The sequence below is a fragment of the Cucumis melo genome, chromosome 12, assembly GCF_025177605.1.
Source record: "Cucumis melo cultivar AY chromosome 12, USDA_Cmelo_AY_1.0, whole genome shotgun sequence".
Lineage (NCBI taxonomy): Eukaryota > Viridiplantae > Streptophyta > Magnoliopsida > Cucurbitales > Cucurbitaceae > Cucumis > Cucumis melo.
The window spans coordinates 19,030,229-19,042,705 of record NC_066868.1 but is presented as its reverse complement, the minus strand read 5'-3'; the positions used below and the strand labels follow the sequence as shown (position 1 = coordinate 19,042,705).

Sequence of the window (12,477 nt, the reverse complement as noted above, 5' to 3'; positions counted from 1 at the left end):
TTCACTCAAATGCTTCAACTCGAAAACATTTTCATAGAAAAGAAGAAACAAAGAACAAAGATTCTTATTTAAGATTTTGATTTTGATATTTCTTTTGGAAAAGTTGCAATCTTTATTATTCAGTCGTACAAAATGAACAATATCTTACAATATGACACCACTTGATAATAATGCAGACCATTCCACCTAAATAGATTCTGTTCATTTAACTACTACTTCCAATGAACTTTTGTACAAAGCATAGGAAGATTCTAGCAAGTAAATCCATCAAACTGAATTACCATTTTTTCTAGAACAATAAGATAGAAAAACCAAAAACAGCCTAAACATAATTGTAAAATACTCATAATAAGGAGTATGACGAATGAAAGACTCCTCCAAAACTATTTGCACGAGGTAGTACACCAAATACATTTTAACTGCAATGAACATGAGAAAGGGTGATAACCCTCAATCCTTAGCCTTATCAATAAAGAAAGAGATAACGAAAACGTCAGACTGGTGCATCAGTCAACAGATATAGCACCTTCAAATTCAATCAAAAAGTTCGAAAAATAGAGTGAAATACTCTCCAGCTCAGGACAATGATTATCCCAAAACTATTTTCTAACAATGATAAATACTACCAAGTACAAAGTCATTGCAAAAACAGACCATCTCCATCACACATATGTTAAATGCACACTTACCGATTCCCATTCAGCATGCCATTTCTGACACAAGTGCTAGAGAATTCAAACCAAATTCCTGTTAGTCGAGAAATCCTTTTAGAGCTTACACAGACACCTTTTACATTCTCTTCACCATAAACCTCAAATGGCTATTATAACCAAAACACCCGCTTATACACAAAAACGAGAGTATATAAGAAAGCAATGAAAAACACATAAAGCAGAATGGCACATTTTTATCTCCAATTCAGAAAATCCAACCCATGTTGTCTTCTGACAAAGAAAAAGGTAACGAATATTATAGGTTATCATCATTCACACGTAAATTTAGCTTTTAACAAAATAGTTGATCTGCACTTTGTTGAAAGTTTACTACATACATAACCAAATCATGTATATTACTTATCTCTCTCAAAATATCATCATGCCAAAAGATTTCAGTGTGAGGGTTCCTCCTTGAGAAAGTGTTCATTTTCCACCACAGTTGAACCCACGGCAAACTGAAAGGACTATGATAAGGATCAATGCTATCAAAATCCCCAAAACGATCAACTTGATCTTCATATTTTGTAGCCACATTTTCCTTCGAATTTTTGTTCCACTAGTCTTAAAGTCTTGTGCCTGTACAGCAAACCAAAAAAACACCATAGTTGAGGATATAAAGAATGCATCGATTGTCCTTTGTTCTTTGTAATTATAAGAGTTTGTAAAGAAGGTACCTCGAGGGCTTTTAATGGGGGATTGGTTTCTGAAGGAAACTCAGGGAAAACATTCCTTACTTGAACTATATTCTCATTAATTTACATACTCACATAAAAAACTGAAATATAAATCCCGCAACCATCATAGTGATAGTATTCACCTACGTATCTAGCCACTGTAATCCACTTAACTTAATAAAGATAGTTAAGACCGAAAAGAAATAGTGTAATTAAGATTTCATCCTCAGCTTAGGAACCATCTGCTATAACTTCTCAAACTTTCCAACACATTAAATCTTCAATGAAATTTGTCACACTTCTGCTAAGTTGCCCATGCATAAATTGAATGTTTAACCTATATTTGCAACTATAATCCAAAATTACGGCCAAGTTAAATTGTGGGCATCGTTCAACCAATTAAAATGCTTTTGTTTCCAATCAAGAACAATGTTCATGCATAAATATTGAAATCCAAAGTATCGTTTCATTCATGCACATATTCACACGTTTACCAGGGTCATGGAAAAGAGATGACACAAACCTGGTTATGAAGGTTTTCTGTCTTATCCACCAGAAGTTCTATCTTCTCTCCTCTATCAAGAACCTGCATCAATAGTGATGAGTGAATGAGAACATGGGAAATGCTATTTGTGATAATATTACGTTTCATTTGCATATTCATTTACAACACATACTCTCCAACTCCCCCCCCAAAAGGACTTTGATCAACCCATGACACACCAACCCAAGTAATTACAAAACTGTGAAGAGAACGTCTCTGAAAAATTAAAGTAGCAAGAGTGGCAGAAATATCAAAAGGAAATCAGATTATGCCTCAAGAGATAAGTTTCAACGGTGCAAATGTGGCCAACCAGGACATTTTATCATTGCAACCACTATGGCATACCCATACCTTCTTTGTTTTTACAGGGAACTAAGACTTCCATTACATTGAAGTCTAAAATACAAGAGATGATGGACTGTCTTCTGGTTGGATTGATCATCGGTTGATTCAAACGCGAATGCTCATTGGTTGGGAGCTGAAACCATTTCGGGGTTTTTTGTCTTTTGGGAATATAGATAACCTGAAACTTATGTCCAGAATTCTATATATACGGAATTATCAATCTTCGGCATCTTTAGACTACCATATTTGTTTTGTAGGAATATTTTTGTAAATATATGAAAATATTTTGATTACTATGTTTGTCTCATAGGACTTCTACTCTATCTTAAGTTTACATAATATTCCAAGAATGGCCTTTACGACTATTTAATAATTTGTAATTAATTTGATATAATTTGAACTTATATAACGTATTTGTTTTTATCAATTTGAATTTCTTTTTTAAATTAATACAATTTATATTATTTTTATATGTTATTTTTTCCAACAAAATAATATATCATGATTTAAGAATTTTTTATAAAATAAATGTTAATTTAAATTTAAAATTGAATATCTAGTTAATTATATAATGCAAATGAAAATTAATATGAGTAGGGGGGAGCTATTTTCAAAAATAGTAAAGATCACAGTCCATGATGGACTGCAAAGATAAAACACAGATAGTAGTCTATCTTGATCTATCAATAGATTGTGATATTTCGCTATATTTGCAAATACGTTGAGAAGTTTTGTCATTTAAAATAATTTTTCTATAGTGTAAAATGGAGATGTTGGGAATCTAGAAACCCATGTTTCAGGGGGCATCCATAACTCTCTAAATACCCTCCATCAAAACATCCTGGAAAGCCTAAGAATATCCAGATGCCGGAACATCTTACAACAGTCCCTTACGGGTTCATGTCTGAGAGCATTTTCTTTGGGGCTGCTAGTTAGAGAGATACAAGTGGATTTAAGACACGTTGTCTGACTTAAATACATTTTGTGGCAACGTACAGCTTAATACTTCTTGGTAGTATCGTAGCAACAAAAGGTTCTTTTGTAATTATCCATTGATCATCAACAATTGAGGATTGCTTTGTAACTAGTTCCCTTTAGGACGGGGATGTCCATCCCCTGCCCCTAAGGGTACTTTCTTCTCATTTTAATTCATCCAAGTTCACACACACATATATAACAGGGAAAATGAATCACCCTAAGCTAAAGAAAAATTAAAAGATCCAAACTTGCGTGAACCAAGGAGAGATTATAATTAAATAATGAGTAAAATAAACTTTTGGTCCCTAGACTTCAAAAATAGTTTTAATTTGGTCAGAGTAATCAAAACTAACGCTTTTGGTTCTGGAGAGTTCAATTTACTTTTATTTGGTGCAGAGTGTTTCGAGTGTGAAATATTTGGTCCCCAAATTTTGAACTTTTGTTCCTAGGTTTTGGAACAGTCTTAAATTGGTTGAGTTATCAAAACTAGTACTTTTGGTTCTTGAAATTTGAGTTTATTTTACTTGGTCTGAGAGGTTCCAAAAATGACGCATTTGGTCTCCAAATTTTAAATTTGATTTCTAATTGGTCTCTAGAGTTTGAAATTAATTTATAATTGGTTCCTATGTAAAAGATAAAATACATTTCCAGCTCATTTAAACAAATATATAGTTACTTTGAAATCATGAGGACTTTACTACATGATCAACTACTAGTCGACTCTATTTAGGAAGCATTTACAAACTCATTTCAAACTTCAAGGACCAATTAAAACCAAAGCATACCTAGGAGACCAGACATGGTACTTTTGAGCTTTGGATGACCAAAGAGAAACTAGATGCAAATTTCAAGGACCAAAACTATTAGTTCTGAAACCCAGGGATGAAACTGAAACTCAAGCCCAAATCCAAGGACTAAAAGGTACATTCTACCATTAAATAATTCAACTTTAGGCACCACAACCTGGAAAACCTTCATCTACCAATATGCAAAGAGCATCAACGGTAAAGAGAATCTTGGAAGATCCTTTAATCTTTCTCAAAGCATATCTCCACAAAAGAGTCCCAAAGAACCATAAAATGCCAAACGTAGGAAACACCTGTTACTGCCAGTAAAATAACAGTGGGGGAAAGAGATGACTTTTCTTTTCATAAGCATGGTTACACATGATACACCAATTGAGAGCTAAATGAGAATTTCCTTTGGGGAAAGAGCAAAAGAGAATCAAAAATTTTCATAAAAATTTAAATTAAAAAATTAAAAAATTTTAAGTTTTAAAAGAATTATTTCGAAAAACAATCAAGCGAACTTCACAGAATAGTTTCCAGAACCATCAAGTTTCCTAATACTGTCTGATAAACACAGTCATTTAGTTGCCTTGCCTCCTAAAGAAAAGGTTCGTTCCTACCGTTCCTCAAAACAACTGATCTCCATACCCAATTGAGTTTGTTAAATGATACAGTCCAGGGAAATTGCCCAATAAAGGTCTCTCATCAAAGATAAAGAAACTTTGGATGAGAATACGGTCTCTCCTTTCAAACTTTAATCCATGCCACTAAGCAATGTCACAGCATCTGGAAGTCCGCTCGAACTTTAATCCATGCCATCAGTAAGCGAAGTACTTGTTGGTTTTCAATATGTAAAGAGCTTCTTGTTCGTTTGAATAAAACCAACTCCATGTAGCCACAAGCATAAACTCTCTTTTAAAGGCTTCTAGAACCAAGGCCTCCCTAATCAGCATCTCTAACCTTCCAATTGTCGAGATTACAACCTCCTGAGTTCCTACCGCCCCTCTTCCACAAGAAATTCCTAGTCTTTTTCTCCAACAAAACTATTACTTTTTTTCTTTTTGAGAAAATAAAACTACTACCTTAAAGCGTAGAGGAAACTTCGAAAAAGGAGGGTAAGAAGGGTTACTAGAACAAATGGCGTTAGCATGTGTAAGCCCCCATCCCTTGGAGGACATTATTCGCCTATTGCAGTTTGTTGAGGATAAATCTCTTCCACTAACTTCCGAAACTTAAAAAATATAAATAATAAATAAATAAAAATAAAAAGATTTTGTCCAGAAGGCACTTCAAGATACATCAAAGGTCGTGATCTCTAGCATGTTCCTTTACGTGAGTCATTTTTTCTAGGAAAAAACTTTCATTGAGAAAAAATGAAAGAATATAGGGCATACAAAAAAAAATTCTGCCCAACAAAACACCCAACTAAAAGAAGGGGTTTCAACTAAGTAAAATGTTACCCAATGGATAAGTTACAAAAGGTCTTCGAAATCAAAACCCAAAGCGAAACATGAACCTAACAAGGGACCAAACCGCACAATAATCCTTCTCCCTCCCCTAAACACCCAATCACTCCTCTCCCCCCAAAAATCCCAAATTACACGAGTCATTGATATTAATACCCATTATGACAGATATAAGCGAGTTAAATTTCAAGCTGAAAAATGATTTCAAAAGGAGAAATCAAATACAAAAGATTGTTGAGCATGTGGGTCCTTGAATTACAAGTAGAATGGAGATTTTCATTAGCAAATAGCAAGTGAGGAATAGAGAACATTTTCATTAGCAAATTGCAATTGAGTAGTAGAGGACATTTTAGTTACCAAATTGCAAACGATTAGTGCGCACCATATCCTTGCCAGCCATCAAACCTTCAAAATTATCAATCTGCGTGCTGTTATTACTAGTTTCTGGTTTACTCTAAGTTGTTAATGAGAGTAGTTAGTTTGTTTTAAATCAGTTGTGTTGGGTTAACTCTCTGATGATCCTTATATATACATCTTAAAGCTGTGATTAATTTAATGAGAAATATCATTCTCTTTCTCAACTCTTATTTCATGGTATCATAGCCAAAAAGGTTAGTCTGCTTAACGATCCTTCCTCGCTTCTTCAATCTTTCTTGTTGAAGGCCATGACTGATCCGACATGAGATGCTGCAAGTTTTCTGATCTTTCTTCTATCAAACACAAATTCAAAATTGAAGGGTACGAATTCAGGGTAATCCATTAACACTTCTTATCAGAAGAGTTGGTCAAATATTGAGTCTGTCCTCTTGAATTTTCTATCACTAGAATTCATTTCGGTAACATAGGATATATGGAGGAAGGGTCGGTTCAAGGCTTGCAACGAGTATCGATACGTAGAGGTGTCAAGCATGTACATTTGGCAATTTTAGTTTATTAATGTAACACCTCAGGTCCAGGATTCAAAATTTAGATTTGGTAACTAATATCCCCGACACTCCATGCATCCCCTGCTATCTAACATCATTCTTACATGTCTTGAAGCCTTCTAAGAGTGAACTACTAACCCCACGAACCAACACGGGTCCTTTCAGCATGATTTCTTCTCTCACATGCATCCTAGGAAAATTCCAATGAGATCACCCAACATAAGATATCTCCAAGCTAAGCACGCTTAACTTTGAAGTTTATGATCGAATCACCAGAAAGGAGGTGCTCATTGTTAATATAGGTAGTAACTTTTAATTCTTTCTTAACTATACTTTCATGTCCTCTGGATCCCCTCCTAACACGAGGCGTTACAATTAAGCATATGCAAAATGTGTGGGACAATTAAGCATATGCAAAATGTGTGGGACAGATCAACAAGATAGGGTGTTGCCTTCTAATCAATTATCAAGTCATTTCAATTTAACTCGAGAGCAAGTGTGTCATTGGAGGCTTGAAAGATTTGGTTGATAAGAGAATATATTATTCTTTTTCTCATGCCACCAAATATTTGTTTTTGATATCTATGAGTGTTTGGATCAGCTTACGCGTATCTCAAACAATCTCACAAAACAACCCGCCTAACCCAACAACATTTCGATGTCAAGGAAACTAGTAGAAAATTAATTCCTAGGCAAGTGGTCACTATGGATTGAACTCATGACCATTTAGTCATTTATTGAGACTGTCTCCTATTTTACCACTAAGACTGTCTCCTATCCTTCTTTTGTTGCTCATGATTCTGGGTTTCTGATGGGTGTTGAAAGACATAAAAACTGTTCAGTTCCTTAAAAAATGGTAGGACCTTTGATAAAAAAGTGAAGTTACCAATCCCCCTTTCTTGACAAAATACCAAAAACCTAAATTTAATACCCCACTGATGCATCCTGACTTATCACCTATGTCAAAAGTAAAAGTGAAAATCAAGAGCATTGATTCTTAAACTACTACTTCTGCAGCTATATTTGTCGATCTACTCTCATCTTCTATTTTTTATGGTGTGAAGTCCCTTGTTTGACTACATTCAGGACAAAGCTGAAGTCCTTATTCAAGCCCAATGAAGGGCCTTTTCATTGTTTTCAATCACTATGACCTGTCTGAGGATATTTTTACCTTCACACAATTGCCTCCTTGTACAGACCTCTCTTTCTAACCCAATTGTGTGTTAAAGAGTAATTGGAAACTACTAAGGTTCCGTTTCGATCAAAATAAATGAGGTTTATTTCATTTTGTTAGTTTAGTCACTGTCTACAAATCCAAATTATTGATATATGATAATTGCAACTTAATTTAATGTTTTGTGCATTTTTTCAATAAAAGACCAAGTTCCATTCAAAAGATGAAAGAACCAAATATCAAGTACAGACCCATCAAACAAGAACCCTATCAAATTAGGGGAAACAACCTCAACATATTTACAAGAATGGCTGCCAACTTCTGATAACCATTTTGTACATGTCACTAATGAGATTCAGTTTCTTTTCTTATTCGAACTTGAAAAGATATACATAGACCAAATGATCAACATTTAGGTCAAGACATTCCCATGCCATTTTGATCATCATGAGCAAACCAACAAAAAGTAGGTTCAAACAAACAAATAATAAACGTCTAGGTAATTTTAATTTTGAATGTTAAAGATAACTGCAATGTACAAAAATAGACATTCATTAAAGACTAATGTGACCAGCTGAACAAAACTAAAGTTTGGAAATAGCTACTAGTAGTCAAGTACAACTTATATGACACGACCTAATCAACATTGAACTATGATTGGCATTATGAGCAGCATAAGAATCATCATCATTTTTTAACTCTCTTTAGCTACAAAAGTTAGCATAGATTGACATTTAAAAAATAAATAAATAAATAAACCAAGACATCTGCTTTCAGCAAACCAAAGGTAATTCAAACATAAATTTCAAGCAGAAACAGGGTGCAAATGGGTTAGAATGTGTTAAAAGCTTTAAAAATAACGATAGAAAAGAGTTCTGTTTTATTTGAAGAGAAATGGGTGCAAGATGAGGCTAGCGAGAGAAGCCTCCACGCTGGTACTTTTTTATACATTGAATAGATCTAGAGAAAGCTTCCATGAATGCACAAGATAAAATTCAATGCTTACCTTTTCAATATTTTCCATCATAACACCTTTCACTTCTGATACCTGAGCTTTCACCTTAGCAAGCTTGCTGACCTCTTCAGGATGATCAACACAGTACTGCATATGTTCCTTCAATTTTGACCTATGTATAAAATTATAGTTAAGTCAAACAATAATGAATACTCTATACACCAATCACAGCAAGTACTTTAATCAAATACCCAAATTCCTTGTTAAGGCTATTAGCAGGAGCCGTGGAAGCCTTTCCCCCTCCATATTTTGACACAAAATCATCCTTAATACGCTCCAAAAATGCAATAGGCACTTGTCTTCCTGCTGATTCAGTAGCAACTACACAGTATGCTGCAATTTTCAAAGACAAGAGAAAATGAAAGGATGACTTTTTGGCTAAAGTTTCAGTAATTAATGAAATACTACACCACAGTACAGCCAAATATTTCACCTGGAATAACAGAAAAGGGAGAGAAACCTTATTTTTCAAGGACACAAAGTAAAGAGTGAGAAGAAAAAGAAATTTTCCAGCAAGGTTTTAGCATTCAGCCACAAGGAAAGTTATTCTCAAAGTCAAACCACTATTTTAATCAAGAACCTAATAAAGCATATTAAGGAGGGGGAAAAACAAAAAAAAAACACCCTGCTGAGGGGAATGAGAGACAATTTATCAGAAGTACAAGCCTAGGGGAAATTTCAAAGGAGGGGCTACAGCATTCACAAACTATCCTGCAATCGCAATATATTGCTTCAAATTAAATGGTTGACACTGGGTATTTTTCATTCTCAACTATATGAATGGAAACAGGACGGAATATGAATCGTCTCAAGTTGAAACAGATAAGTCCAAGTTGTGATCATCCTATCCAGGTCAGGTCATTTTAACGAGAAGCCGATAGACTCATTTATAGGTTTTCTTGATAGGTATCTTATTTTTGTTCCATCACATGTTGAGTATTGAGCTCAGTTAGTTTTAAAACCATGTTATAAGCACAGCACAGCTTCTTCATGCCAATTGGAGGGGTTTTTTACCTCTTTTTTTCAATAATAGACTATTTCATTGATTGAATGAAATACAAAGATACACAAAAGGGCCCTATAAAAGGGAATACAAAAGATGTTTCAATTTGAAATGAGAAAAGAGACACTGGGGCTCTTGATAGCCTGTATATCTTCACACCAAAAGAAAGTGTTAAAATAAAACAGATTCTAAAACACCCATTGGACATTTCGCTTTGTCTTGGAAGATTCTTGAAACCTTCCACAAAATCACTGAAACAAAATTTTTCACAAATACGTTCTTGGTTGAAATTGAAAGGATGGTCAATAAGCAGCATTTTAAGCCAACTGTGAGTGCCATTGGGTGGCACCATGGACAAATTGGAGGGTTTTATTAAAACTTTGACATCAGTTCTGTCACTTATTCATTTCTTAAACTAAATATATAGTTTGTCTATAATTTACATGTTTTTTTTCTTTATAAAATCTCTCTTTTACTGACAAATTTACTGTGTACATATCATTTTTCAATTTAATCCCTGCCTCTAACATTTTAAAGTTCCAACTGTATCCTTTGCATTAAGTTTTTTAAATCAACTATTTACTGTAAAAAGACATGAAAATATGATTATGTGAAATTTTCGTGTGAGAGATTATTGAGAACTTTAAATTTTGTATCTTTTTAATGTGCGGGTCAATATGTTAGCATAGTAATCTCCCTGGTGGTTCCATTTTCTTCTTCTACAACCAATAGCAAGTTAGGAAAATGATTACCAATTAAATCAAGAGAGGCAAGTGAACTTCAAACTTATGTGTGGGCATCTCCATATCATTAACTTGAACAATGGGATTGTTCCAGCCAAATTACTAAATTGGACTTAAGTAATATGATTGCTTCGCTAACCAACTTTAGTGTCAATGGCATAAAATACTTGGTTGAGAAAACTTACCAGATGAAAAGTGAAACTGAAACTTAAAAATATATAGATAGTAATTGAATTAATAGTAACAAATTATGAAGAAGAAGAAGACGAAGAAAGATAAAGTTTGGACGAGAAATCTAATAAAAATTATTCTAGACAAACTAGGCTGTATTTCAGAACTACATCCTATGAACTAAGCTTTAGGAATCGCTAGATCGAAACAAATAAGCTAAGCATTTTAAACCTTGATGGCTCAAGATAGAAACAACAATAATTCTTAGAGTTGAACTCCATTGACAAAATAAGAATAATCATAATAATAAAAATACTTTCATCTTCGAGAAATAGAGCCAATCTTTAGGATCTTCTATTCTATATAGTAACCTAATAGGGAACAACGGAAAGCGAAGTCCATAATTAGGACGGTAAAGAAAAATGAAATCATATATGCTATAAATAAACCTCGAGTCTATCTTTTCCTATTACGTAAATCTTCAACAAAAAAAAAATCGAAGAATTTTCATATAACTTCCAATGGTAATAAAATAAATATAAGAGATAGAACAAACGATGTAAAAAGAAAAGGAAGCTTGAACAATTAAACTTGCATAAATTCCCCAATTTCTCGGCATCCAAACAAAAAAGTTTGAACAGGGTTTATTAACGGATCGGGATTCTTCAAAGTCACTCAATCAAAAACTTCCCTACTAGGCATCATCTATCAACATATCATATCAAGAAAGAAAACGCGATTGAGAAAAAAACCCCAAAATTGAAGAAGGAAGAAAAAGGGGGAAGGGGTAGGACTTACTGTAACCGTTGTCAACGAGATAATTGAAGGTGTGGCCATCGCAATTGTAGGTGAATTTGTTATTGGCAGTAGGCAATTTCTGGAGGCATTGAAAAGCAATAGAATTGAAATTGCCACTGTACTCGGTGTATTCAGCGAGAATGACGGTTCCACGAGCAACAAAAGCGTAGATCAAAGACTTCTGCGCCATGTGAAAGAATGAAGCAGAAATCTAGGGCTTGGAGTGAGTGAGTGAGTGCGTGAAGGAATGAATGAATGAATGAAAAGGGAAAGTGGGTGAGGGTTTGAGAGAGGAAACCCAGATGGGGAAATTGGAAATCCCTATTCTATCTGGGCTTCAAGGTTTGGGGATGTAAAAAAGCAAAGAAATGAGGAAAGAGGAAATGGAGAGGTTTTTATTTATGGAGGTTGAAAAAGCAAAAGAAAAACAGGCAAAAGAAGAGAGAGAGAGAGAGAGAGAGAGAGTAGGGAAGAAGAAATGGAATATAATTATAAGAGAGAGTTGGAACTGTTGAAAGGTTTGAAAAAGTGACTCACCAACAAATTGCTAAGGACAATCCTCGCTCTCTCTCACTCTCCAATTCATTCACTCCAACCACTTCTTTTGTAGTTGAATTCATGGACGAAAAAAAGTTCATAATTGTTTACATGTTGTTGTTTGAGTGAATGAATCTAAATTCGTACGTAGAGTAGAGGAAGAAGATGAGTACTGTTGTCAAATTTTGAAAGGTTTAGTAAGATTTTGGTAGTTAAAATCATGGACCAAGAGTTTATAATTGTTTGATTCAACCAATCTAAACATATACATCAAGTATGTAATTTTTATATAATATTGTTATTGAATAATTAGCTTGATCTTTATAATGGTGAATACACGAGACAATAGACTATCAATTCAACCAAGAAAATAACAATAGACACTAATTCAATTAAGAAAACAAAAAAATAATAGAAAAGGTAAATACTAATTAGAAAAAAGATCATAAACCATAATTTTCTTTAACACTCTCTATGCGGTAGAAATAACTTGAGTTTGTGAAACAGTTGACTGAAATTGATGACAGAAACCAAAGAAAACTCCTTAATCAGATCACAACAAATCTAAGCTAAAGACATAACTCATAAAAAACCAAAAT

At 34.0% G+C, this 12,477-nt stretch overlaps 1 protein-coding gene across 1 annotated transcript; it reads right to left on the bottom strand.

Moving 5' to 3' along the window:
* Window positions 1-887: 887 nt before the first annotated feature.
* LOC103498283 (vesicle-associated membrane protein 722-like) lies at window positions 888-12,069 on the bottom strand. Its single transcript, XM_008460841.3, has 5 exons — window positions 11,342-12,069; window positions 8,818-8,959; window positions 8,618-8,738; window positions 1,914-1,976; window positions 888-1,292 (listed from the first exon to the last, which is right to left on the bottom strand). Exons 1-5 carry the CDS (start codon window positions 11,529-11,531, stop codon window positions 1,140-1,142), a joined length of 669 nt encoding a protein of 222 aa, XP_008459063.1. The 5' UTR covers window positions 11,532-12,069; the 3' UTR covers window positions 888-1,139.
* Between the last annotated feature and the right edge of the window lie 408 nt (window positions 12,070-12,477).